Source organism: Haliotis rubra, unplaced genomic scaffold, assembly GCF_003918875.1.
Source record: "Haliotis rubra isolate DU_JTF1 unplaced genomic scaffold, ASM391887v1 Scf137, whole genome shotgun sequence".
Classification (NCBI taxonomy): Eukaryota; Metazoa; Mollusca; class Gastropoda; order Lepetellida; family Haliotidae; genus Haliotis; species Haliotis rubra.
Window position 1 is genome coordinate 586,014 of NW_025765303.1, and position 24,282 is coordinate 610,295.

Genomic DNA, 24,282 nt, shown 5'->3' on the forward strand with positions numbered 1-24,282 from the left:
ATCTTCTGCTTCTATCTTAAACACAACAGCTCCGACATAAAACAAAGCTTGTGATAAGAAAAATGCAGTTTTAACCACATTGTGTGTGGTACGACCCGCCATCTCGGACTCTCAAATCTGCGTCCGGGCGCAACCGCGATATCCGTGCAACTGGCCTCCTTCAGCAAACAATCACAATTACATATCCCTTCCCTATGGAAACACCTGAGGTAAAGTAATGACTCGCTTGATAAAAATGTTAGTCGTTCATTCCCTTACCCTTCCCACGGTTTTATTTGTCGTTATCAGATCACTGATCACTTTTGTAGATGCAGAATATATTTATTAATCTTACCGTAATCAGCCTCAAGGTGATACTACCCCGTGTTGTATGTGTAAAGTATTTATGAATATTCAAAACTTCCCCCATCTAGTTTGTGTTACAAATTATGCTGTCCTTGTTTAGATTGATGGTAAATAGGACGCCTTTTTGTACTCAGTTTGTAAAAAGACGTTAACAAACAATAAAAATCTCCCGTTATGTTCGCCAAGAGCTATTGACGTGATGTCCTTCACTTTATTGATAGCAGTAAAACCAACTTCAAAGCCATTGGGGTTTAATATAGGTTTTCCTAACACATTAGGGTTTAAATATGATCACCAAAGCTTTTCTTTATGTTGCCGAGTCGCAGGGAATGAGGCAATTAATTTCGTATTGTTGACCGTTAATGCCAACTAGTTGTTCACAGACGCAAATTTCAGAGAGCACGACTGACTGAGTATGGTTTTACGCCGTTTTTAGCAATATTCCAGCAATATCACGGCGGGGGACACCAGAAATGGGCTTCACAAATTGTACCCATGTTGGGAATCGAACTCGGGCCTTCGGCGTGACGAGCGAACGCTTTAACCACTAGGCTACCCCACCGCCCCTCAGAGAGCACGAAGAAGTTACGTGAAAACAAATTAAATACTGTTAGGTGGTGTGGCTAATTCCTTCAAAGTAACAAAATGTTTCTCGTTTCCAACAGTTTCACCTGTAGCGTCAGGTCAGTATTGAGTGAGTGAAGGTGATTTTAAGATGATATTTGCAATACCTAGCAATAGAACGCCGGGTACACCAGGAATGGGTTTCAGACATTGCACCCATTGGATAAATTGAACTCAGTTCTTTGGCGTTATCTGCGAACGCTTCCACCACTATGCTACCACACCTTCCCTGGGCTATCATTGACTGATTTGTTTATTTATTTACGATTTGTTTGAACTATTTGGCAGCCTATAAATAAAACTGATCTTGAACAGACAAACCAGTGACTGGTGTTAAAATGTGTATGTTATTCCACCCCTCAGTCAGTATTCCAACCATATGGAGGCGGATAAATCAGTGGTTGATAGAGTGAGCAAGAGTTACCTGCCTTTGCCCACACTTAGTTTGTCTGGGAACAGCTGGTTCTGTGTGCACAGTGATTGGCGTTGAGAGATCCACAAAGTACTTATCAGGAATCGTTGTAACATTAATCTGTTTATTAGTGTGAGTTAAACCATTATTGGATAAGTGCCTGTTGCATTTGTTTTTGAGAGGTAGATTTGAAGATGTCGGCATCACCTTTGTTTTCAAGTGAATCTCCACAGACGAATTATTTCCTTTCGTTAGGTGTACTGAGTAAAAACGAATATATACTACTCACACTTTGCTAAGGATCACCAAAAATTCGCAACTTTACGTAAACGTAGATTTATTATTTGAAATTGTATCCATTTAAAACTGGATAAATAATGATATGGTAACACATCTTTAGGAAAACAGCCACTTTAAGCTATCCGTATGCACTTGATACATGAGTAACCATAAAAATGGTTTTCATGGAACAACACAACCATTTTGCAAATCATGGCACGGGTCATTGATAAGTACACAACTCCTGTCAATAGCAGGTATGGGGGTCCACAAGATCAAATGACATACTGAAAACTTGGATCCATGCTTAGATATCTAAACCAAATGTGACCCCACATCATAGTTTCTGTTGAATCAATGATTTGATCCTTAGCAAAGTGTGAATAGTATATATTGTCAACAGGTATAGAAATACACATGCATTCTCCTGGATATATATATATGGATTGAAATAATAAAAGGATTTGAGCATTGAATCAATCGTATTTGTGTTCACTGAACACAGATTTATGTGTAATATTGTTTTCTATCTGTACACTGGCAACGTTTTAACACAGGTCTGAAAAATTAGGAGATGCCTAAAATCAAAATACACAGCATTTCAATAGGACAGTGCTAGTTTTAGTGTTTTCTTCGGTTATAACAACTTTAGTGGTTCTTCAGCTTATACTGAAAGAGAAGAGCGAGCCAGAACAAAACTTTAAAACTATTTAAATCTAAAAGGCTAAATCCACGACATAAATTCAATGGGCAATATTATTCTAAATTCATGCATGATGGCATGACATTTGACTATATTTTTGAACATACTGACTCAAAAACATATATAAATGATACATAAGCTACTTTTCTAGAGCACCTGTAGCTTGGCATTTTAGAAGAGAACAAAGTTTGCTGAACTTTCGCAGTACAGCGATTTGTTTTTAAGTTTAAATAGAATAGTAGGCTTTAACACATTTGGGTGAAAATACAAGTATGTTGGCAACATTCTTTTTCTGTATTCCCTGGAGTAACCACAACACAGAAATGCATCGTATACATTGCGAACAAAGTTATTCTGACACAGGTTACGGCTTCGTTCCATCAAGGGTATATTCTTCCATCTGCCTTGTTCAACTGGTCACCTGTGACATGATGTGCGACATTGAATAAGTGGATAACACTGGTTGTTAGGGAGCTGACTAAAATACAGTTCTGACGAGAACTCGGAATTCAGGATTCTGGATGTAGAAGCCTTGCTATGGTTATAACCTTGTGAGGAACAGGTTTGGACAAGTCTTTCAATCACCATTTTCATGCAAAGTATGAAAAAATGAGTTAACAATTGAGATTGCCAAAAGTACATAAGACCGGGTTTTCTAAAGATAGATTCTAATAAAGAAATCCACTTATTCAAGTCTTGTGACAGGTATTTATCTTCAATAAGCAACAACAAGTATGAAACTTAAGATGTCTGTCCTGATAAAATGCCATCCCACTATGTAACCATACGTGTAAACACTCGTATTTTCAATGGTATTTTTCCAAGTTCCATCTTGGAAGATGCACCCGTCTGGACCGAGCCAGGAGGGCAAAACTGAACGAATTGGATTTGAATATTTCAGAAAATGCAACGTGAAAAGTGTTTGTGTACGTGTGCAGAATATTTGCATAGAAAAGAATATGTCTGAATACCTGGTGGTAATACATTGCATATAGAATGAGTAAAGAAGTGTGTGGATGTGAAAGTTATGTTAGTATGTATATGCCCCTTTCTTATCGCTGTACCTTCTCCAACGATGTATAGATCAGGTTCTGCTTCTCTAAAGTTGGAAACAGGCAGATATTCGATATAAATGTAAATGAAAGTGTGTTTTCAGTGAAATCAAAGTATTTAAGATAAACTACATATGTCATTTATATACTAAGCAGCAAAAGAAACGTCAGTTTGGAATTTTTCTTCGCAGAAACGGATAACTGTAAACTCATTTAATGTTTTGATTGTATATTTTGACATCATCTCCAACTTTACCTAAGCAAAAAACATTCCTTCCCAAACTCAGAATTGAACCCAGGAAATGGTCTCAAAAACGCAACCTGACCTCGGAGATGGTACGGTGTTCTCCATGTTTTTCATGCAACTCATGCTGCACGTGCTGTTCACAAGAACCAGCCCTATAAAATGAACCCCCAAACCTGGTTGAAACATTCACATTACAACGTCAGCAGGATGCCGCGACTCACGACAGCTCAGAGGAACCAGGCGCTAGGAAGACTTGAAGCTGGCCACACTGCACAAGCCGTTGCCAATCACTTCCAGGTCAATGTTCGGACCATCTACAGGCTGCAGCAACGTTTCCGGGCCACCAACACCACAAATGATCGCCCCCGTACTGGCAGACCAAGGGTGACCACAAGACGACAAGACCGCCATGTTGTGCGACAGCATGTACAGAATCCCTTCATGCAGGCATCCGAAACAGCACGCCAGACAGTGGGAACACACGGAAGACCAATCAGTACTGATACAGTACGCCGACGTCTTAACAGCGGGAACCTCCATTGCCGTAGACCTTACCGTGGACATATCCTCACCCCTCGTCATCGGCGTGAACGTCTAGAGTTTGCCCTACATTACCAAAACTGGCGATACAGGCAATGGAGAACTGTTCTGTTCACAGATGAGAGTCGGTACTGCGTTTCAACTGCAGATGGCAGAACAAGAATATGGCGACGATGTGGCCAGCGTTACTCAGACCAATGTGTTATGGAAAGAGACTCATGGGGAGGTGCAAGCATCATGGTATGGGGTGGAATAGGCCTGAACCAGAGAGTGGGTTCTGTGATGTTCCAGAACCTTGGTCCGGGGAGAGGAGGCGGCATCACTGCGGTGCGCTACATCGACCAAGCTCTCAGACCCAACGTCATACCACATTTCGCGCGTCACCGGAACAACATTTTCCAGCATGATAACGGTCGGGCCCATACTGCCAGAGCTACACGGGATTTACTACAGCAGAACGGTGTCAACATTAGGCAGTGTCCAGCCCTTAGTCCTGATTTAAACCCAACTGAACATCTTTGGGATGAAATTCAGAGGAGACTGAATAATGTCATACCAAGGCCGAACACAGCCGATTTATTGCGCCAGGCCTTTCTCAGAGTGTGGTTCCAGGTGACAATGACCTTCATCAATCGATTGGTGCACTCCATGCATAGACGCTGTGCTGGAGTTATTGCCGCTCGTGGTGGTCACACTAGATACTGAAGTCAAGAGTCTGAATGGACTGCATCTGAATGTTTACGTAAATGTCTTGAAATTATGCTGAGTTATTCATTGATGTGTAAAGATATTGTACACAAAAAATGGTTTTGATCCGCTTATTACGTCCATTTCTGTAATGATTTGATTACAATGCCTATCTCATTTTGAATTCGTACTGAAGTTTGTTTTGCCGCTGAGTATATACTGATTTGCGTGAAAGTTTGTATGAAAGGCCCGGTTCAGATATCCCAACTTCCTAGAGTTAGTGATATTGATAAACTTATTTAAAAAATGTTAAAAAATAAAAATAATAATAATAATAATTTTTAAATATCATGCATATTCTAGAGCCCAAACCTGCCCATTTATTCTTCAACAAACACAAGGTATCGTACTGATTTCATGGCTCCAGTTTTAAAGCTCAGACTAGATAAGCATGTCATAGATAAGCTTGGAAAGTTCATTCACATTGCTTGAGTAGTTTCTGAGACATTGCGGAAATTATTAATTATATTATATAATATTGATAATGGGTTGTAACTTTAGAATATATCATGAAAATGAAATATTGCGTTAAACAAGAAACACAACTTGTAAAAATAATATTTATGACACCAACTGTTAAAATCAAATATCTCCTATTATGCGTTTGTTCGAGGTTTTCGGGAAAGAGGCAAAACAGTTCATTTTGCGTCTCTATTTTCAATGGAAACCTGTCCTATGTGTTTATTTAAAAACAGCCTGATGTCAGTCGAAATGAGTTGGAGAACATTTCCAAAACTGTTACATGAATTATCATATGATTTCGTTATTATTTCAGTTCACAAGTTCGAAATACGAAACTAGACTTTTGAAAAGCCAGGATGTTTAGCGTTGGCTTGTCCTGATGAAGACCAAATACGGTGATACCGTGCGAGGTCCATTACTAGAGTAGCCTGTCTTGACAGGTATACAGACAAACATGGCGAAAAAACATAGATCTTAATAACTTTTATTATAGTTTCAAAAGAACTGAATAAGGCCATGTTCTATTGTACATTTAAATGGAGCTGATCATAATCCGTCAACTCCTGTGTCTATTGAAGTTCTTGAAAGGCATTTAGGAGCTGGTACGTTTTAAGCATAACAACTTCTTTATACAATGGAGAGACATCACGCCCCACGGCTAGCAGAATAAAAGAACACAGCACCTCTGTTGAAATATTTGACATGAAATCTGCACTTTTAGCTCACTTCATCAAATTCCCGAGCAACGTATTTCCTGGCAACAATCCAAGATTCTACATACCAACATCAACCACTGGAAAAAGAGAAAACTTCAAGAATGCATCGAGATCCAAAAAGAAGCAAGCCATTAACCTAGACCAAGGCATGTACCTTCCCAGTGTGTACTCCATTGTGCTATAATAATTATTTTTTAATTTCACTTTTTTTTCGCCATAATTATTGGCTTTGCCTTACATTACATTGTTATACCGTTAATCTCTCTTTGGCTTCGTCTGAAAAATGTTATCTTTGTACATTCTCCCAGCTTGGCTTGAGGAAATATGTTTTATCTATACATATTCCTGTGCACCGTCTCACCATTCACCTGATGGAGGAGCAAGAATTAGCTCTGAAATGTCGTATATAGAACAGAAAGAAGTTGTTATCTATAAAACGTGTCATGTCTTCATTCTGTGTCTATTGTTCGAATATTGTAAAATGGTTGTTCGTCAGACAATAGCAAATATGGATATGAACTTGAGAGTGACTTGGATTTTAGACCACCTTTAGCAATATACCTGCAATATCATGGCGGGCGGCACCAGAAGTAGACTTCCCTATATGGGGAATCAAACCGCCACTCTTCGGCGTGAACGAACACTTTGACCACTAGGCCGCCCCCTATCTTTAGAGCTCCAATATGGTAACAAATATCTATGTAAAGAATCACTACATTTGTTAAAACAGTTTCTGATATTATGATCGTTTATTTTCGCAAGTGATACCATCAACAATATTTGACTTGACCTTGAACAGTCCAGGTTTGAATACCTCCACATGGTAAACACTTACCACACTCCATGACACATTTGTCTCCATACTTTGCTTTTTATTAAATATTATGATGAGAAATTTTAATCAACTCTGTCGTTTATCGTCCGACTGACACGAAGATTTCGCCCCCGGCATCAATGTAAAGGTTGCTCCTGATTGGTTGATGGAGTTTGTGGAATCCAAGATGAGATAACTGCAGACTGTTACGAGACCACACACGCCACTAAAGTCCCGATGGCGGTTTGATCTTTAAAGGAGGGTTGGTCTCCTCAAAAAGACTGGGATTGCCACATTCATTTCAGTGTACAATCGCCTCGTTTTAACACACACTTGACAAGTCCCGGATGATTTCATCTTGAAGATGTGACTTTGTGAATTTCAGTTGGGGCTGCCTAATTGAATCTGAATTCAGTGAATCTGACTGGACAGGGTGTAATGACCTAATGACGATGTTGTGGAAGGGAAGAATTAAGGTATTAACATTACATCTTCCGCTCAGAAAGTGGCGTCAATGGAGGTGAAATGGCAGTAATACAGCCAAGAATTGTTCTTCATCCGGGTTTAATCGTGCTAGGACAGGAACTGTCTCGGTCCGAGCTGCGCAGAACGTGGTGCCATTCTTGTTTGTTCTGTTTTGGTTTTTCGGACCACCATTGGTGGTTTGAGCTGATCACGTGTCAGTCCGGACTGTCTCCCCTTTGCTAAGTCAGTGTCTGGTTTCGATTTGATCCGGAGATCTGGAATGAGAACACCAACTGGAGATTTCTTATTCAAACGACGTATCTGCTTCAACAAAGCTGCAACCATAACAATATAACTAAATTATTTAATGTAATCTGTCGGTTGCTTCAGGAATAAAATACTTCACATAATTTTGTAAACTTCCAATGCCTTTTAATTTCCATTTTACCCTACTGAATTCTTTTACAAATTTAATGTCACCAAATCCTAAATTCGTGCAATAGGGTCTGCTGAATTGTGCCCCTAGTTGTAGCAGGATCCGCAGTTCCTGGGTTTCAGTACAAGATCAAAATGTCTGCGACCTTTGTCGCTTAGACTTCCCCCCATAGTAGCAAGTTAGTTGGGTATTACGCCTCTTTAAGCAATATTGCAGCAATTTCTCGGCTGGGGATACCAGATAGTTCCCATGTAGGGAATGAAACAAGGATCTTCGGCGTTACGAGCAAATGCTTTAACCACAAGGCTACCCTACCGCCCCTGCGCCGACAGTAAGCTGATACCCTGTGATACAGCTGAGTTATTGTCCTAAACATCGTTAAACGCACACTCTCATTTACCACCTACCACGCACTGCCGTGTGCCCTGTCAGGGAAATAGATGTTGGGGCGCTCACTGGTCGTTTGCTGTCGTGCTGAAGAAATGAAAAGATCGCAATCTATAAAGCCTTACATCGGAATACAGCAGTTGTTCAAGTGTAGCCTTTTGATTTCGTTTACATCACACGATACCCTGGTGGTTTCTCGTGAGTACATTCAATCAACGCTGTCGCATATTTGGCGCACACTCAGAGACAACGATGTGCATGCTTCAAATTGGTTAAGTGAGTGAGTGTGAGTGAGTTTTTACGCCGATTTTTGCAATATTGCAGCAACATCACCGGGGCGGGGGACGCCAGAAATGGGCTCCACACATTGTACCCATGTGGGGAATCGAACCCTGGTCTTCGGCGTGACGAACGAACGCGTCATAGGGCTATCAGAACAACTATCAGCATCTTACAGACAAAACCAGTCTAAGTTAACTTAGGCTCAGTATTATTTGTTACACTGTTATACTAAGTCTAAACAAAACTGGTAGAAGGTCGCGTCATCTAACCTTTGTACTGACCAATCAAAACACTCATTACCAAATCGCGAATGTTAACATTCGCACATACCGTTTGAACCTTTACCTAAAAAACTCGAACGATTCCGAATGCTATTTTCCGCATGATCGCTTCCGAGTGATACACGCAATGAGTAAACAGTCGCTGAAAATATCGTTTTTGTCAATATTCTTGGATGTCATCTTGCGAAAATATAAGCAAATAGTAACCATGCCATTAGAAACCCATAAGCGTATATATTGCAGGTCAAATATCTGTGTTTTATGCGGATTTTCGTTTATTGATAGATCAGTGTCAGCGACCAGCTAAGAGAAAATCCAAAAACCGTGTTGTAAGTCCCGCCGAACCCTAACAAGTAGTCGTTGTCTGATTGGTTAAATCCGTTCGGCCGTCTCGCGTTTGATTGGACGGTCATAGGTCTCTCAAAGGTTAGCTGACGCGACCTTCTACTAGGTTTTGTTAGACTCAGTATAGCAGTGTAACAAATAATACTGAGCCTAAGTTTACTTAGACTGGGGACAAACCCTTTTCGTAATACCAAGAAATCTTGTCCATAGTACGATTCCGACCTTATCGTAACCATATTTTGATGAAACACGATCAAATAGCGATGACACCAGGTGTTTGGGAAAATATGAGTTTATCCTGCTATGAATGGGAGTTAAGATCATGCTAGCACTAAAACGTCATTATATCAAGCCCAGTTAATGTGCAAACAGTGTCTTAAACATGTGTGCCATTGTAAAGAACCATTGCCAAAGACAGATTTCCGGTTGTGGCTTGTGATCTAACATCACCTCCACGGGTACATCACTCACTCACTCTGTTACGATTTCTGGTTAGAATGGGTGTTAGTAAAAGGTTAGCCAATGTACCCCGCGTGGGATCAAAGCTGATTACCAGATTGTCTGAACCAGACTCTATTGTTTACATACTGGCCGGCCTTTAGCAGCTGGGATATTATTAGCAACGTTAAACAATCAACTAAAATATATTACACTTAAACTTGTAAGTAGTCAGTAGATGTGTGGTTTTCATACCTTTGCAAGCGTTTCAACAGCCTCGTTCCTACGCTCGCCGGAAGCTTTCAGTAAACTTGTGTCGGAAGATTGGCGGTGTCTCCTAGAGAGGTTCCGGGCCAGGAAAAGGGCGGTCAATCCAATTGTTTCGGTCTGCCAATGGGAAGTACAAATTTAGATTCCACAAGTTGTATAAACTTAAGTGAACTACATGACTATTGTGAAAAAGCTTTAACCAGAGCTGTGGACTTTCAGATGAAATGCTCGGTATTTTACTGGTTCAATTACATTCTCTGAGTCTGCCAATGAGACGTACTGACTTAGATTCCATAACTTACAAATCATTAACTTATATGAATTACAGACTGAGTAACAATGTTTTAACCAGAGGTGTGGACGTGCCTCTTTAAGGTGTAAAGACCGTTATTTCCCAGGTTTGATAACAAACATTCATTCCGCAAATAAAACCTTCAATGTAAATGCGCCACTCGTCCCTGGGTTTCACAGGTGATAAATAGTGATAAATAGAGATACTAACCACCTGCGTCTTATGGTGTACTTTAGTACGCGATGAATATACACCATATCAAAGTGTATTATGGTCACGAGTTTCGTATAATTCGTACGTTATGAGACCGAGTGTGGTATTTTATTTACCCACGGTGACGCGATGGTAAAAATCTATTTATCATACCATGCTATTCTTAAAATTATACATAATTTCACTCAAAGAGGAATTATCAGCGTTATAAAAAAACTCTTGAGACATTTTGACGATCCCATAAAATAGTCCATCATTCACAAATTTCGCTTTACTAAAGAGGAACATGTCCAGTAACTGCGTCTGTCTAGGCCCTTTGGCGCCTTAATTCAGGCGTACCAGTATCTACTGATTGCGGGTTCAAATCCTTGATTCAAGTTTCCATCTATGATTCATTGTCCGTCAGACCCGTTTTATTACCGCGGTAAACATCTATAAACTTGCGTTACTTTGGATTTCCTTACTCAATCACTGGACGCTACTCAACGAGTTTAGTTTTACCTTCTTCTTGGCTTCCTCTGGATGGAGGCCCTGGTAATCCTGTTGTATCTTGTCCAGGATGAACGTCTTGGGTGGCTTCTCTGGCGGCGGTTCTGTCGTCTGCTGGGGCGCAAGCTTCTGTTTGAGAGCCTCCGTCTCTTGGTAAGGGCTTTCATCTTCCGTGAGAGATGCGCGACTCGGAACCGGTCTGCTGCTATCTGGGCTTTAGCGTGTTTGTTTTCTTCATGGAGGACAGTGTTCCATCTGAAACACGAAGCATAGTGTGCAGTACACAACCCTCTGCACTTATAAGAACCAACTCATCCGATGGTAGTTGACCAGATGCTGGAAACACGACCACGTGCAGACACCTAGTTACGGATATAGTAACGTGCAGTATCAATGGACAAAATACTGTATGTGTCCCAGTTCACCAAGCTGCAAATTGGTACCTTGTGAAGATGTGGCTGTGTGAAAACTAACTGCGCCTAACGGGCTGCATCAGCTGAATACTTCCTAGGGAGTTGAGATGGTTAAAAGAATGCCAGAAAAAAAGATATCCGTTGATCAAGGGAACACTCAAGCGCCTTGGGCATGAACTAGTTGCGTGGATATGTGCGCTATATGAATATCCTATCATCATCATTGTTCTGTGAAAACTGAAGAGTGGGTAAGTATGGCTTACGCTGCTTTTAGCGATGTGTGTGACCCATGTTCGGACATGTACGAACAATACCAACCTTTAAATCTCACATTTAAGACTGCATATATTATATCACATAAAATCTTATCATGACACAAATGAATAAAGTATTCACTTGAAGAACTTCAGTATACATTACAATGGTGTGCAAGATGTATATTTTTTCACTTCATGGCGTCGGTCGTGAAAAGAAAAGTCAAAATCAGTTGAAATATAGAAAAGGTGATTTTAAACATGTTAAATTTCTTCAACCTTGAGTGAGTGAGTTTAGCTTTACCCCTTTTTGCAACCACTAAGCTACCCCACCGCCCCTAATTCTGAAGATCCGTGTTCCATTTCCAATAAGGTACACATGTAAGAAGAGTTGTTATTGAGATATACTGAAATATCATTGAAAGCTGTATAAAACCAAGTCACTCATTTACTTTTCAATTATCTCGACTGAGAAGGATCGATTCATTTTATCAAGCCACTGAGGGATGTAGGTATCCATCACATAGAGATACAGATTCTGCAATGATCTATTTCTCGTATACTGATTTCTGTATGTGTACGTGTTGTGGAAGCTTTGTGCTCAGTACATGATGAGGAGGGGGTTGTTTCGCAAATGTCCTTGGCAAAACTCCCGGAATGATTATGATTAGAAAATAAGAAGAAGAAATACAATTCATCCACTACAACAGCTGGACATAGTGAACACGATGTCACTTTACGAACCAGTTTATGCTGACTGTCACGTCAAGTTCAACATGACGCCAAAGAAACTCCCCTGCTAACTCAGTGAGTGTGTAAAACCAGCATGCTTGCGAGTTTAACTTACTCTTGGCCGCCATCTTCTATTTCATGTCTGGGGTTATCGCCCTTGCTTTCGGCCAGCTCTTTCGCCTTCCTCACAATGTCATCCGTCTTCATTGTCATCAAAACGGTCGTCTTCTACAGAGATTGAGGAAGATATGCATTTAAGCCTCACAGGCAACTAAACAAGAGTTACTTCCCTTATATGAGCCCGCCAACGATCCTTGCCATTGCCCATTCTTAAAATTTTCAACAACCGACAGGGCATCCCTGACGCAGTCATGCTACATATTCATTGGCTAAAATATGTCTAATATGTGCTATTTATAGTGCTACTCGGAGCTGTATTTCTGTGCAAACATCTCTTGCTTGTATATTCTAATTTCCTTTAATAGCAAGTTTACTACTGTCACAATATCCGAGCTCACGGGTTTAAACGAGAAGGTCTAAGACCTGCACCACCACTAAGGTCCTTTCCTCCTATATAAGCCATTCGTGACCAACTCGTGTTATTCCGGGAGAAGCAGGTTACGGAAAGGGGCGAGTGGTGACGAATGCAAGTTACGGAAAGGGGCGAGTGGTGACGAATGCTATATAAGCCTGACTTTCTTTGACATGACTGAGACAGTGTTTAAGCGGTGTTACACTCACTCCTTCTTTCTCACAAAACCAGTCCCAGTGATAGCCATTACATTGTGAAATTTCAGAGGACAAGTCAAACATAATAAACTGATAATACATAATGAAGAGAAACATAATAGGACTTTAACCACTTAATCATCGCGTCGACAGGTAATGATTATTGTTAATCCTGCAAACATAATTATGAAATAATCGTAAAAATACCCCCAAAACAAAAACAACAACAAAAATCCCAAAAAGGCAATGGACCAAAGGGTCAGCGTTAGCTCCCTACACTAAAAATCCGGTTCGATTACCCATTGGGTGCAATTGTCCATGTCCAACGCCGTGGCATGGCTGTAACAATGCTAACTGCGGCAAAACAAACTTAACTTAATCAGACAGGAGCTGATGCACAAATTTGTCTTACTGTAAATCCCTCTTTTCCCGAAGGTGCTTCTATGGCCATACGGAGTTGTCTCCCCACTTCACTGCTCTCATCCAGTAATTTCAGTAGCACTCCACAGTCTCCTTCCTGTGAACAACAGTTTGTGTGTTGTAGAGAAGTGGAAACCACAATACCACGCCAAAATGGAATAACTTGTGGACGCTTGAATATACCTCTCTATATATATCATGTGTCCGTGCCCTCTAGGGCCCGGTAGACTAAGTTCGATGCCGGGCAGCGTAATATTTAAAGACCCCAATTGCGTAGATTGATGCTCATGACGTTGATCACTGGATTGTCTGCTCCAGTTTCGATAGTTTACACATATAGCTGGAATATTGCGGATTGTGGCGTTAATCAAACAAACAAACATAGTGAAAGACGTGAAATACACAATGCCATTTTAAAAGTGATCAAATGCAACATATGTTATATTTGGGATTACACTTTCTCAGTAAGGTACAGGATATATTCTAGTACTTTTTGGGGGTTGAGTCCCTTCCCGGATTCGAACCCACACCCTCAGAGTCAGGCACCTAATCGCCAGCACACAAAGTCAGACGCCTAGACTCACTCAGCCACCGCGGCTTCCCGGTGGCTCCAATGGCTGAGTGGTCTAGGCGTCTGATCGATTAGGTGCCTGACTCTGAGATTGTCTGCTCCAGTTTCGATAGTTTACAGATAAAGCTGGAATATTGCGGATCAAACAAACAAACATAGTGAAAGACGCCAAAAGTGATCGATTCGGAACAGAGTGTGTGGGTACCATTAAACTGTAAGATGTATCCGTCTACAGCAACAGACCCACACAAACAAACACACACGTGCATGTGTGTGGATATATGTGTGCAATGATGTTGAAGGTGAGTTCGACCCAATTTCACCCCACCTGTATATGGTGTCAGACAGTGGAGTGTACGTACCCGCAGTATCTGCTGAATCTGGTCTTTTGACATTTGCTGAAAGTGGAAGATATCTCGTGTCAGTTAACTTCGTGATGTGTCTCACCCGGGTTGGGACATATACCAACAATAGAAACATTTTTCTAGAGTGCATATAAAATACTTCACATAAAACTTTATCATGACACTAATGAATATAGTATTCACTTGATAAATGATTTTAGTATCTATTACAATGATGTGCAAGATGGTTTTTTCCGCTTAATATCGTCGTTCGTGAAAAGAAATGTGATTTTAGAAAGTAAAGTCGTCAGTTGAAATAGCGGGAAAGTTGTCTTAGATTTGTTGCTTTTTTCAACCTTGACTTACTTTGACGGTTTTATTTCATTTATTTGATAACACTTAATACAAAGAATAACATATACGAGACTATTCTGAATTTTCACATAGCAGATCAATGGGTCAGTCAACATATAACATTATTGTATGTGTATATATTGTACAGGCGACGTTTCGATATAGATTCTAATGTCCTTCTCAAGCCAGTGAGAATTAGAATCTATGTCGAAACGTCATCTATACAGAATAAAGAAGTTGTATATCCATAAAATTGTCCTCATTCTTCATCTCCTCAACTTCTGGAATGCCGGTCAAAGAAGTCCTGAGTTGCCAAGTTTGTATTGTCCGCTATGCGGAAGTACACACCTTCCCTACATGCTTTGCGAGTACACGTGCCATGTCAGATGGCATCTGCGTGATGGAGCCACTCAGTCGCACGTTGTCCACAGTGTCAGGGTCGTCATCTACAACGTAGTTTCTATTGAAATACTTCTTAACGTAATGTGTAGAATCAATTTGAATCAAATATTAGACTAGGTACCTAGTATGGTGGAGTTATCAAAAAGACATTTCATCGAATGATCATGGACTGAAAGGCTGACTTATAGTTCTCAACATGTTTATTATCGTATTATTTTTAAATGTTAAATTTAAGTAAATAATAAAATACCTATCAGTTCCTTATCTCGTGCGTCCACGCTTCGGTTGGAGAGGGGTGTGTTGTAGCGAAGGCCGATGGCAGTGCGAGGGCGGGAAGATGCACGTGAGGAGGAACCGGAAGTAGGGTGAGATGTGATTTCACGCACGCGCATTGGTTCGTATCGTCCACCTTTCGCCATGAACCGATACATGTTTTCTTTGTTCCTCTCACTGAAATGATTAAATACATATACAACTCTGGTGGCAAGGAACGTAAAAGTATCAAGTGATCAATTCATTAAATATGGTATCTCCTAAAACATTAAGTTTGAATGCCAAAGAGTATTTCTCAGCACGGTAAAAGTTATTACAGATATATTGACAATTCCCACTTTATTGTTCACAGACGAGAGACGGATATACACATTTCAGAATCGGATCTAGGAATTCGAAAAAAATGTGAGTGAAATATTCGCAATAATTCTTATGATTCATCGTCTAATACTGAAAGTAGAGTCCATGACATTTAAAAATATTAGTTATTTAATTTGTCAGTAACACAGATAGTATCTGTCATTCGGGGCGGTGGGGTAGTCTAGTGGTTAAGCGTTAGTTCGTCACGTCAAAGACCCCGGTTCGATTCCCCACATGGGTACAATGTGTGAAGCCTATTTCTGGTGTCCCCCGCCGTGATAAAGCTGGAATATTGCTAAAAGCGGCGTAAAACTAAACTCACTCACTCACTAGTATCTGTCATTCAGAATGAAGCGTCGGCCATTAACCCATAAGTGCTATTATGTTAGTGTTATTGTCACGTATCAAAAATACCCCAGCAGGAGTTAAATAAACACGTACATATTATGTTGACAACCCCCCAGAAGTAGTAAACACCACTAACATGAAAGGCAATACAAACGTTATTACACTTCAAGTGTGGTATAACTGATATTAACCCCCAGTGAGTATGTCAATAGGCCATGTATTGAGAGTCATATGCCATTGACGCCTAGATAGTAAATCATCTACTGAATGTATATTGTGTGTGATATACATTATGTGAAGTTTGATTGAAGTTACATGTTACTGTCAACATGGAAGTGCCTGTTAAATTGGGATTTATTAAAGTGTTACAAAGGCTGCCCTACTATCACCTTGCCCCTTGTCGGACAATATGTTGAATGTTAGATTAATTATTATACAGGATTTATTGCCGAACGCACCTCATCCCCGGCCTTACCACCACGACTATTGAGGACATTTACACCATAGTAATGTACGTGATGGTGCAGTGAGTATCTTCCTTACAACCTTCAACCCTGCCTCCCGATAGTCAGCATGTACCTTCAAAGAACGAACTTGTACCTTTCCCTTACGAAATACCTATGCCAAATAACTTACCTTCATACAATGAACATTTACCCTCTTTGAATGAACATTTACATTTACACAATGAACCTTTAGATTCACACAAAGAACATTTATCATCTTTGAATAAACATTTACATTTACACAATAAACCTTTAGATTCACACAAAGAACATTTACCTTCTTTGAATAAACATTTACATTTACACAATGAACCTTTAGATTCACACAGTTAACATTTACCTTCTTTGAATAAACATTTACATTTACACAATGAACCTTTAGATTCACACAATGAACATTTACCTTCTTTGAATAAACATTTACATTTACACAATGAACCTTTAGATTCACACAAAGAACATTTATCTTCTTTGAATAAACATTTACATTTACACAATAAACCTTTAGATTCACACAAAGAACATTTACCTTCTTTGAATAAACATTTAAATTTACACAATGAACCTTTAGATTCACACAATTAACATTTACCTTCTTTGAATAAACATTTACATTTACACAATGAACCTTTAGATTCACACAATGAACAATTACCGTCTTTGAATGAACATTTATCTTCACGTGATGGACCTTGACTTCTAAAAATGGACATTGACCTCTACATGAATCTTTACCTTTACATTACGAACCTTTAAGTTTCCAACATTTACCTTCACATAGCAAACATTTACTCTCACAAAGTGGACCTATACTTTTATATGATACATTTTATCCTTTTCATAAAGGCCCTTTCTTTTCCTATAATACACTTTACGTTCCAACAAAGAACATCTTGTCAACCTTATCATAATCAGCTTTACCTACACACATTGGACCTCTTTCTCTGATGTGGTTTGCTCATTATTGTGGCCTTTCTATAGTCATGGCTGTCACACAATCATTGACTTTTACTTCCGGTATTAACTGAAAGGGCTTTGCCTGGCCCGGGTACGATACAACGTGCAAACTCTTAAAGTGAGTGTTACTGGTCGATCAGAAATGCTTGCCTTTTTCGTGAACACCTGGTATCATGACTGGTTTTCTTTAATCAATTCATATAATGTTTGCCGCGAGTTTACCTTTTACGTCCACTATGCCTGTTTCGGCAGATAGTCCTGGACTGTTATTGCATTAACTAATCAAATTTATGATAATACACATGCTTACCATGCTGTCGGTGGTCTTGTGCGCACAATGCGCGGGTCGCGTGCGTACATGTACTTCAAATGCCCCCGTTCTTCCAGACACTGTCTGACAGCCTTGTGTTTGAAGTCATTCCATGTATGTATAGTGTAGCCACGTTCACGCAGATCGTGCTCGTCGGGGTAGTCGTTACGATGTTGTTCTATGAGATTATGAAGATGATCTTTGCTGACTATTTCAAACGCTGACCTGCGGGGAGAGACCACAAACGTATTTAAGACAGTTCGAAATATCCGTTTGCACCACGGTGAAACGTCGTAAACACGACAGTCATCTTTCGTGTTATCCGTAGTGCGTGCGTACTGTGTAGATACCAGTCTCCAGCAAATATAAAAGACCGGGAATACATTTTATCACATTGTCTGAAAGTATGTTTGTGGTAATCGCCTTGTGTAGTTTCACCGTAATTCCACTTGCTGTTCGAGTTAAGGATAAATCATCACATAGTTGACAATGAGGCGTGAAATAATATACCCCTTACTCCATCGTGAAGTTCATAGTATTCCCTTAATTCGAAGCACTGGTTATACCGGTACACTCGAGTAAACTGTTAGGGTTACACTTAGGTGACACTTCAAGAAATTCATATAAAACCCCAAAACCAATTAAACACATAATCTAGTCTGCAGGCACTTATATAAACCTTTTGGTGAAGCGCCACAGAAGGAAAATCTCCGACACAATGAATCAGTTTCACCATTGACATTCAGTGCAGGATATGTCAATGCTTTCTGATTGAACATACGAACGTATCATGTCTAGATCAATCTATTTTGTCATGAAAAATGTATTCTTTTTTTGAAAATGTATACTTAGTTTGTAAATTACGTGAGAGAAAAAATTAAAAAATATTTTTTTAAATTTGTTTCTTGGTTAGGCTGTCTGTTTCAATTTTCCTCGCCGCAGCTGAAACTTATGTCGTGATGCAATATAAAAAGAACCTCTTACTCTTACACACTCATAACAACCTACGTTTGCTTGATCTTTCATCATCTATATTTAACTATAACATCTTTCCGAAGCGACTCGATCTACCTTGTAAATTAATTTTAGGACTATTATCACGTATTCCAATTCTAAAAACTCATAAAATCAGTATCAAAATTAGTGAAAAACAGTTTTAAAAAAATATGTTTTGATTTTCTTTACTTTCTCCTGCTGTTTGAGGTTTGAGATAATGATAAACACATAATCATATTACCTTATAACAGTGACATATTAAAAACTTCAAAGAGTTAAACACCTATACTTTCATAGTTGCTGCAATAACATGAACATGACATGGCATAATCGCTAGTAATGTTGGGAATTGGTTAAAATCTCATAATTGATGATAGCGTCATTTATGAAATGTGTTAATGCACACAAAAATAAGGAAAAAAACATGTAGTTCTTTGGGGTTTTTTTGGCAAAATTTCACATCTTTAAAGGATGACTAGTATGGAGGAACATAAATTTCTTGGAGTCTTTAAGATAAATTCAATCATGACTTGGAACGAGCTTGTAGTGCTTATGAAATGTAACAGACAAAACCAACCTAGTGAAAAATACTGTTAATGAAAACAAGTGTCCTAGAATTGTTTGTGTTCGATTATGAGAAAACATGATCGATTGCTTGGTCGTTTAGTCACTGCGACCAATCTTCGATTATTTCAAGTAATCGATCCACCACTAATCGCTAGATGGAAAGAATCGGATCGATGTTCTTTCATTTCTTCAATTCATATTCCTCTCTGACGTTTGTTGACGTTGAGATACTTACTTGTGTACCTTGAAGATGGCGGTATGCGAGGCTGTTGTAGCGGTGCAGTAACTCCCTGTCTTATCGAGGATGCACTCTTCGCCGAAGAAACTCCCTGTAACCAAACACTAGAGGTTAATTCACATCAGATGGGGTTTTGAATAGAACCACGACTACCGATGATCCTACCATAACCCGACCATGGCCGGACCCTCACTCGACAATGAGCCGACCATGAGTATGGTTCTACGCCGCTTTTAGCGACATTCCAGCAATATCGCGGCGGGGGATACCAAAAATTGGGAGGGGAATGAAATCCGGGTCTTCGGCGTGACGAACGAACGCTTTAATCACTAGACTCCCCCACCACCCTGTATCATGTGTATGGCCTTGAGAAACTCACCTTCTTCACAAGATTTTAAAAGGAAATTTGACTTCTGACCAGCTTCCGGGACGTACACCTCTTTATATAGCTGACACCGACCTGTATTCAGTAAACAAACATAAGTGGCATAAATTTGATGCAAGATATGACATTAACATTCATAAGCTAAATCGTTATCATTTTCTGATGGATTAAGACAGTACGAAGGTGTTTTGACTGAAGATAACATTTCCTGGTCTACTCACCATCATAGTTTTGTCTCGTAAATTAGCACTCACGTAGTACAGGGCCCGTTGGGATCTTGGTATGAAGTGGGCCCCGTTCCTCAAAGCGATGGTAGCGCTACGACAGTCGTAAGTCTTTGTTAAAGTATGGGAGTTACGATCATCTTAGAGCAGCGATCACTTTGAGGAACGGGGCCCTGATCTTCAGCATCCCATGATTCTCGGAGGAGGCGACTAACGGGATCGGGTGGTCAGGCTCGCTGACTTAGTTGGTGCGTTCCATCGTATCCCTATTGGGTAGATCGATGCTCATGATGTCAATTGCTGGATTATTTGATCCAGATCTGATTATTTACGGACCATCATCACATGGTTGAAATATCGATGATTAAACAACAAACTATGAAATACAAGCACAGAATTTATCTTGCGAATTGGCTTGAAATCACCAACCAATCAAAATGAACGAGAGTTCGACATCTGTATTCAAATATTCAACGTGGAGGCATCTTACGCCCGTCTTTTATTTAATGTAAAGGAGAATCAGAGGCAATATTCCAGCTGTATGGGTGTGGTCTGTAAATAATTGAATCTGGACTTGACAATCCAATGATTAACAGCATAGGCAATCGATCTACGCAGTTGGGATATAATGTCATGAGTCAATCAAGTTAGCGAGCGTGAAGATCCCGTTAGTCGCCTTTTACGACAAGCATGGGTTACTGAAGATCAATTCTAACCCGGATCTTCACGCATATTTCCCTTGAAGAGAAAGTTATAAAGACGGGAGTGATCCTTGTCCTGTCAAACATCAGTCGTCCCCAGTTTGAAAGTGTGTGAAATAAGAAGAGTTAGGTTCCAGTGTCGATCTGTTTTAATTATGAAACAACGTCAAAGATTTTTAAATGGATCATTTGAACCGGACTCACAAAGAAGCGGTGCTGAGATATGGACCAAGGATACTGGTATACACAACAGATTATGTTTGTGATGAACACATATTACCCAAAGCAATAAAGGCTTTGACGAGATAGTATTGACACAAATGTGTTAACCCAATAGATCGTTTTGCACATTAGTTCCAGACACAGGTTTGGCCTTCAGGTTTCACATCTTTGGTATAATAGCTGATTTTCCGAATGTGGTATGGTAAGGTTGTCATTAAGATTCAACTCATTGCGTGTACATATTTCCATCACATACCAGAATACACGAAGAAGATGAAATCCGACGATTCCCCTTGTGCTATGACTTGACGATTAGGTGCGAAGTCCTGAAAAAAATATTTTGATAATTAATATTTTCTGTTTGCACCCGTCTGATATATTAGTCGCCAAATCTATCAGAACTTGCAAAACCTTCAAATTGGTTAAATGGTTGACACGTGTTTGATGTTTACAAGATTTGACATGCCAGGTGATCAGATGATCATTGAAATGCCTTTGCATGTGTTTTTGTTGGTCGCCAGTGCATGCATACATTTTGGCGACAGTCTGAATTCAAAACTGTTTGACAGTGATCCATAAACACATGCTTATGATTCAATTCTAAAATGGAAGATGTTTCTTAACGTAATTAGAAGAGTTTGTTTGTTTTTCTTATTTATACCTTAAACATGTGACAAAGTAAATGTGTGATAATACGCGTATGTTAGATTGAAACTAGTGAATAATAGTTTAGTTATTACTAAACTGACATTGACAGAAGTTAAATTATAATGCCCCACCTGCCGGTAAATCTTATCCAGTATCTTTTCTTTCGATTCTTCGGGCATGCGCGATAGGACACAGTGACCACGTGACATGAATTCTCGTTTTTCTTCATCATACAAGTCTGAGTACTTCTCCACAATGGAATGAAACTTTTGTCTGTCTATCCTGAGAAACTCGCACCTCTCCTTCGTATAGACAGTAGCGGGAGGTGACATATCCTCGCTCAGTCCTTCGGGCGACACCAAACCAAGGAACTCACCCGTACCATGATTGTAGATGATGTTGGGCTGGTAAACACTCCGTGTCTCCGCCATTTTCATGTCATACGTCACTTCCACACCTCCCTGGAGAATGTAATAGCACGACAAACAATCCTCGTATGGTCGCTTCACGATGTACTGAAACGCCCCATACGTTTCAAACGTTATCACGTGGCTCAATGCGTCCTTGACATAGTCGTGACCTTTGTGTACGAGTTTTAAACCTTCTACCACACTGCGCATGACCATTAAATCTGATTTCGTGAGCTGTTCCGGTTCGCAGTTTGGTCTTGCGCGTCCATTACGTGACATTATTTTTCTCGCTTCGTTCGTGATGACGACATTTCCGGAGGAGACAAACAGACGTTTGTTGAATATTGGAGGTGGGTCTTTTTCTCTGTATTCCTCCGCTTCCTTGTCTCTCTGGCGGGCGTAGTCTTCGTAGAAGCGTTGCGACTCCATGACGGTGTCCACCATCTTCTGCATACGCCTGAAATATAGTTCTGAGATTAAGAACAAGGAATAGAACGAATACAAGCGTTCATCAAAACGACAGTGAAGTTATTAATAGGTCTTTCGTTAAAACAGTACTTGTAACAAGACAGACGTTTATCAACTAAATCATGTAAGCGTGCGTTGAAAGATTGTATGACAAGTTCAAAACCATTAGTTGTTGTGTCCTTTACAATTCACTGGATAGAAACAAAGTACATGCGACCATGTTATATTCTAAATATTTATGTTTATAATACAATACTTTTAATATGGAGGTGTTATCACCTATGCGAAGTGTAGGTAAAACATGTGGCCGATAGCGTAAGCATATAAACTACATATCTACCACAATGTCGATAGTGTGACAGTTTTTGTCAAATTCAGAGTCTACTAACATCACGATCATAAATATTTTCTCTGCCCTTTCTATAGATAGGAAACATATCATAATGATAAAATATCCAGTACATATATAAATGTGTTATTGATTGTTATTGATATGTGATATCTGTGTTTGATAAATGACGTTTTGTCGATAAAGTTTTACCATATCAGTGAGTCGCTGATCGCTGACTTTTTTTGTGCTGGACAATTTACGTCGTAACACTGGCGATTAGGTAGCTGACTCTGAGGGTATGGGCTTTGACTCAACCTAACAAAGTTCTAGAATTTGTACTTAGCTGAGAAAGTGTAATCCCAAATATATCATGTGTTACACATGTTTGTTGCGTTCACCAAGAAGTTATCGTCCAAGACTGGAAATGTACCACTATTGGCTTTTTTGTGACATCGTGCTGACACGCCGTGATACACTGTTCAGTGTGGCATAAACCCAACTCATTAACACCCTATTAACAACATGAGTGTTGGGGTCCAATGCCACTTTGAACGGTGGTTCAATTATATCAAGATCATCTTGATATGGGAGTCACGCCAAAAGTGATGCGAGATTTCCTACTAGTGACAACTGTGTTTAAAGCAAAGCAGAACATGTATGGTGCTGACAACTGTGGTTAAAGCAAAGCAGCACATGTATGGTACTGACAACCCATGACACATAATCAGGTCGAACCGGGGTTGGAACCCTCGAACATGACTTCCTGGCCCGCCTAAGGGACGCAACTCTGCACTGCAAGTTCCAGTGCCCATGACGGCCTGTGCATCCTTTACAATATAAAATGTTCGCCATTATTGCAAACAACATTGCATTCAATAAACTATGTTTATGACGAACACTCTTAAAACGACCTGTGTACCCTTTACGATATTAAATGTTCGCCATTATTGCAAGCAAAATCGCAGTCAATTAGACATCCTTTAAAACATCCATCAGTGTGTTCTACGATAATCTGACAGCTCAGGATTACAGAGTATGTGAGGTACATTTTGACTTACCGAAACTCAAAAAGAAATCGCCGCGTCCTCTGCATTTTCTTTCCATGGCGTCCCTGTCTAGTACTCATCTTTAACCGTGTAACGCCACACGGATCTAACCGTATGTTCGGTATGTTCCGTGTACGGAGCTAGCAACAACAAGGACAGCTCTCGCCTTGTCTTAGGTCTATCCCATCAAGACTTAACAAAAAGTCTTAACTCATTGGATGTGGCGCGAAATGT

The 24,282-nt window shown here is 39.9% G+C and overlaps 1 protein-coding gene across 1 annotated transcript in view; it reads right to left on the bottom strand.

Annotated features, from left to right (window-relative positions):
• Positions 1-6,582: 6,582 nt before the first annotated feature.
• LOC124268200 overlaps positions 6,583-24,282 on the bottom strand; it is a 35,925-nt gene continuing 18,225 nt past the window's right edge. Inside the window, exons 2-15 of the mRNA XM_046703229.1 lie at positions 21,925-22,660; positions 21,402-21,471; positions 19,993-20,073; positions 19,611-19,704; positions 17,813-18,037; positions 15,309-15,508; positions 15,005-15,102; positions 14,321-14,356; positions 13,380-13,484; positions 12,354-12,466; positions 10,852-11,094; positions 9,831-9,962; positions 8,250-8,316; positions 6,583-7,681 (exon numbers count right to left, since the gene is read on the bottom strand). Coding sequence (XP_046559185.1) covers positions 9,944-9,962; positions 10,852-11,094; positions 12,354-12,466; positions 13,380-13,484; positions 14,321-14,356; positions 15,005-15,102; positions 15,309-15,508; positions 17,813-18,037; positions 19,611-19,704; positions 19,993-20,073; positions 21,402-21,471; positions 21,925-22,660 — 2,020 coding nt within the window. The 3' untranslated portion in view covers positions 6,583-7,681; positions 8,250-8,316; positions 9,831-9,943. The remainder of the gene's footprint in view (positions 7,682-8,249; positions 8,317-9,830; positions 9,963-10,851; positions 11,095-12,353; positions 12,467-13,379; positions 13,485-14,320; positions 14,357-15,004; positions 15,103-15,308; positions 15,509-17,812; positions 18,038-19,610; positions 19,705-19,992; positions 20,074-21,401; positions 21,472-21,924; positions 22,661-24,282) is intronic.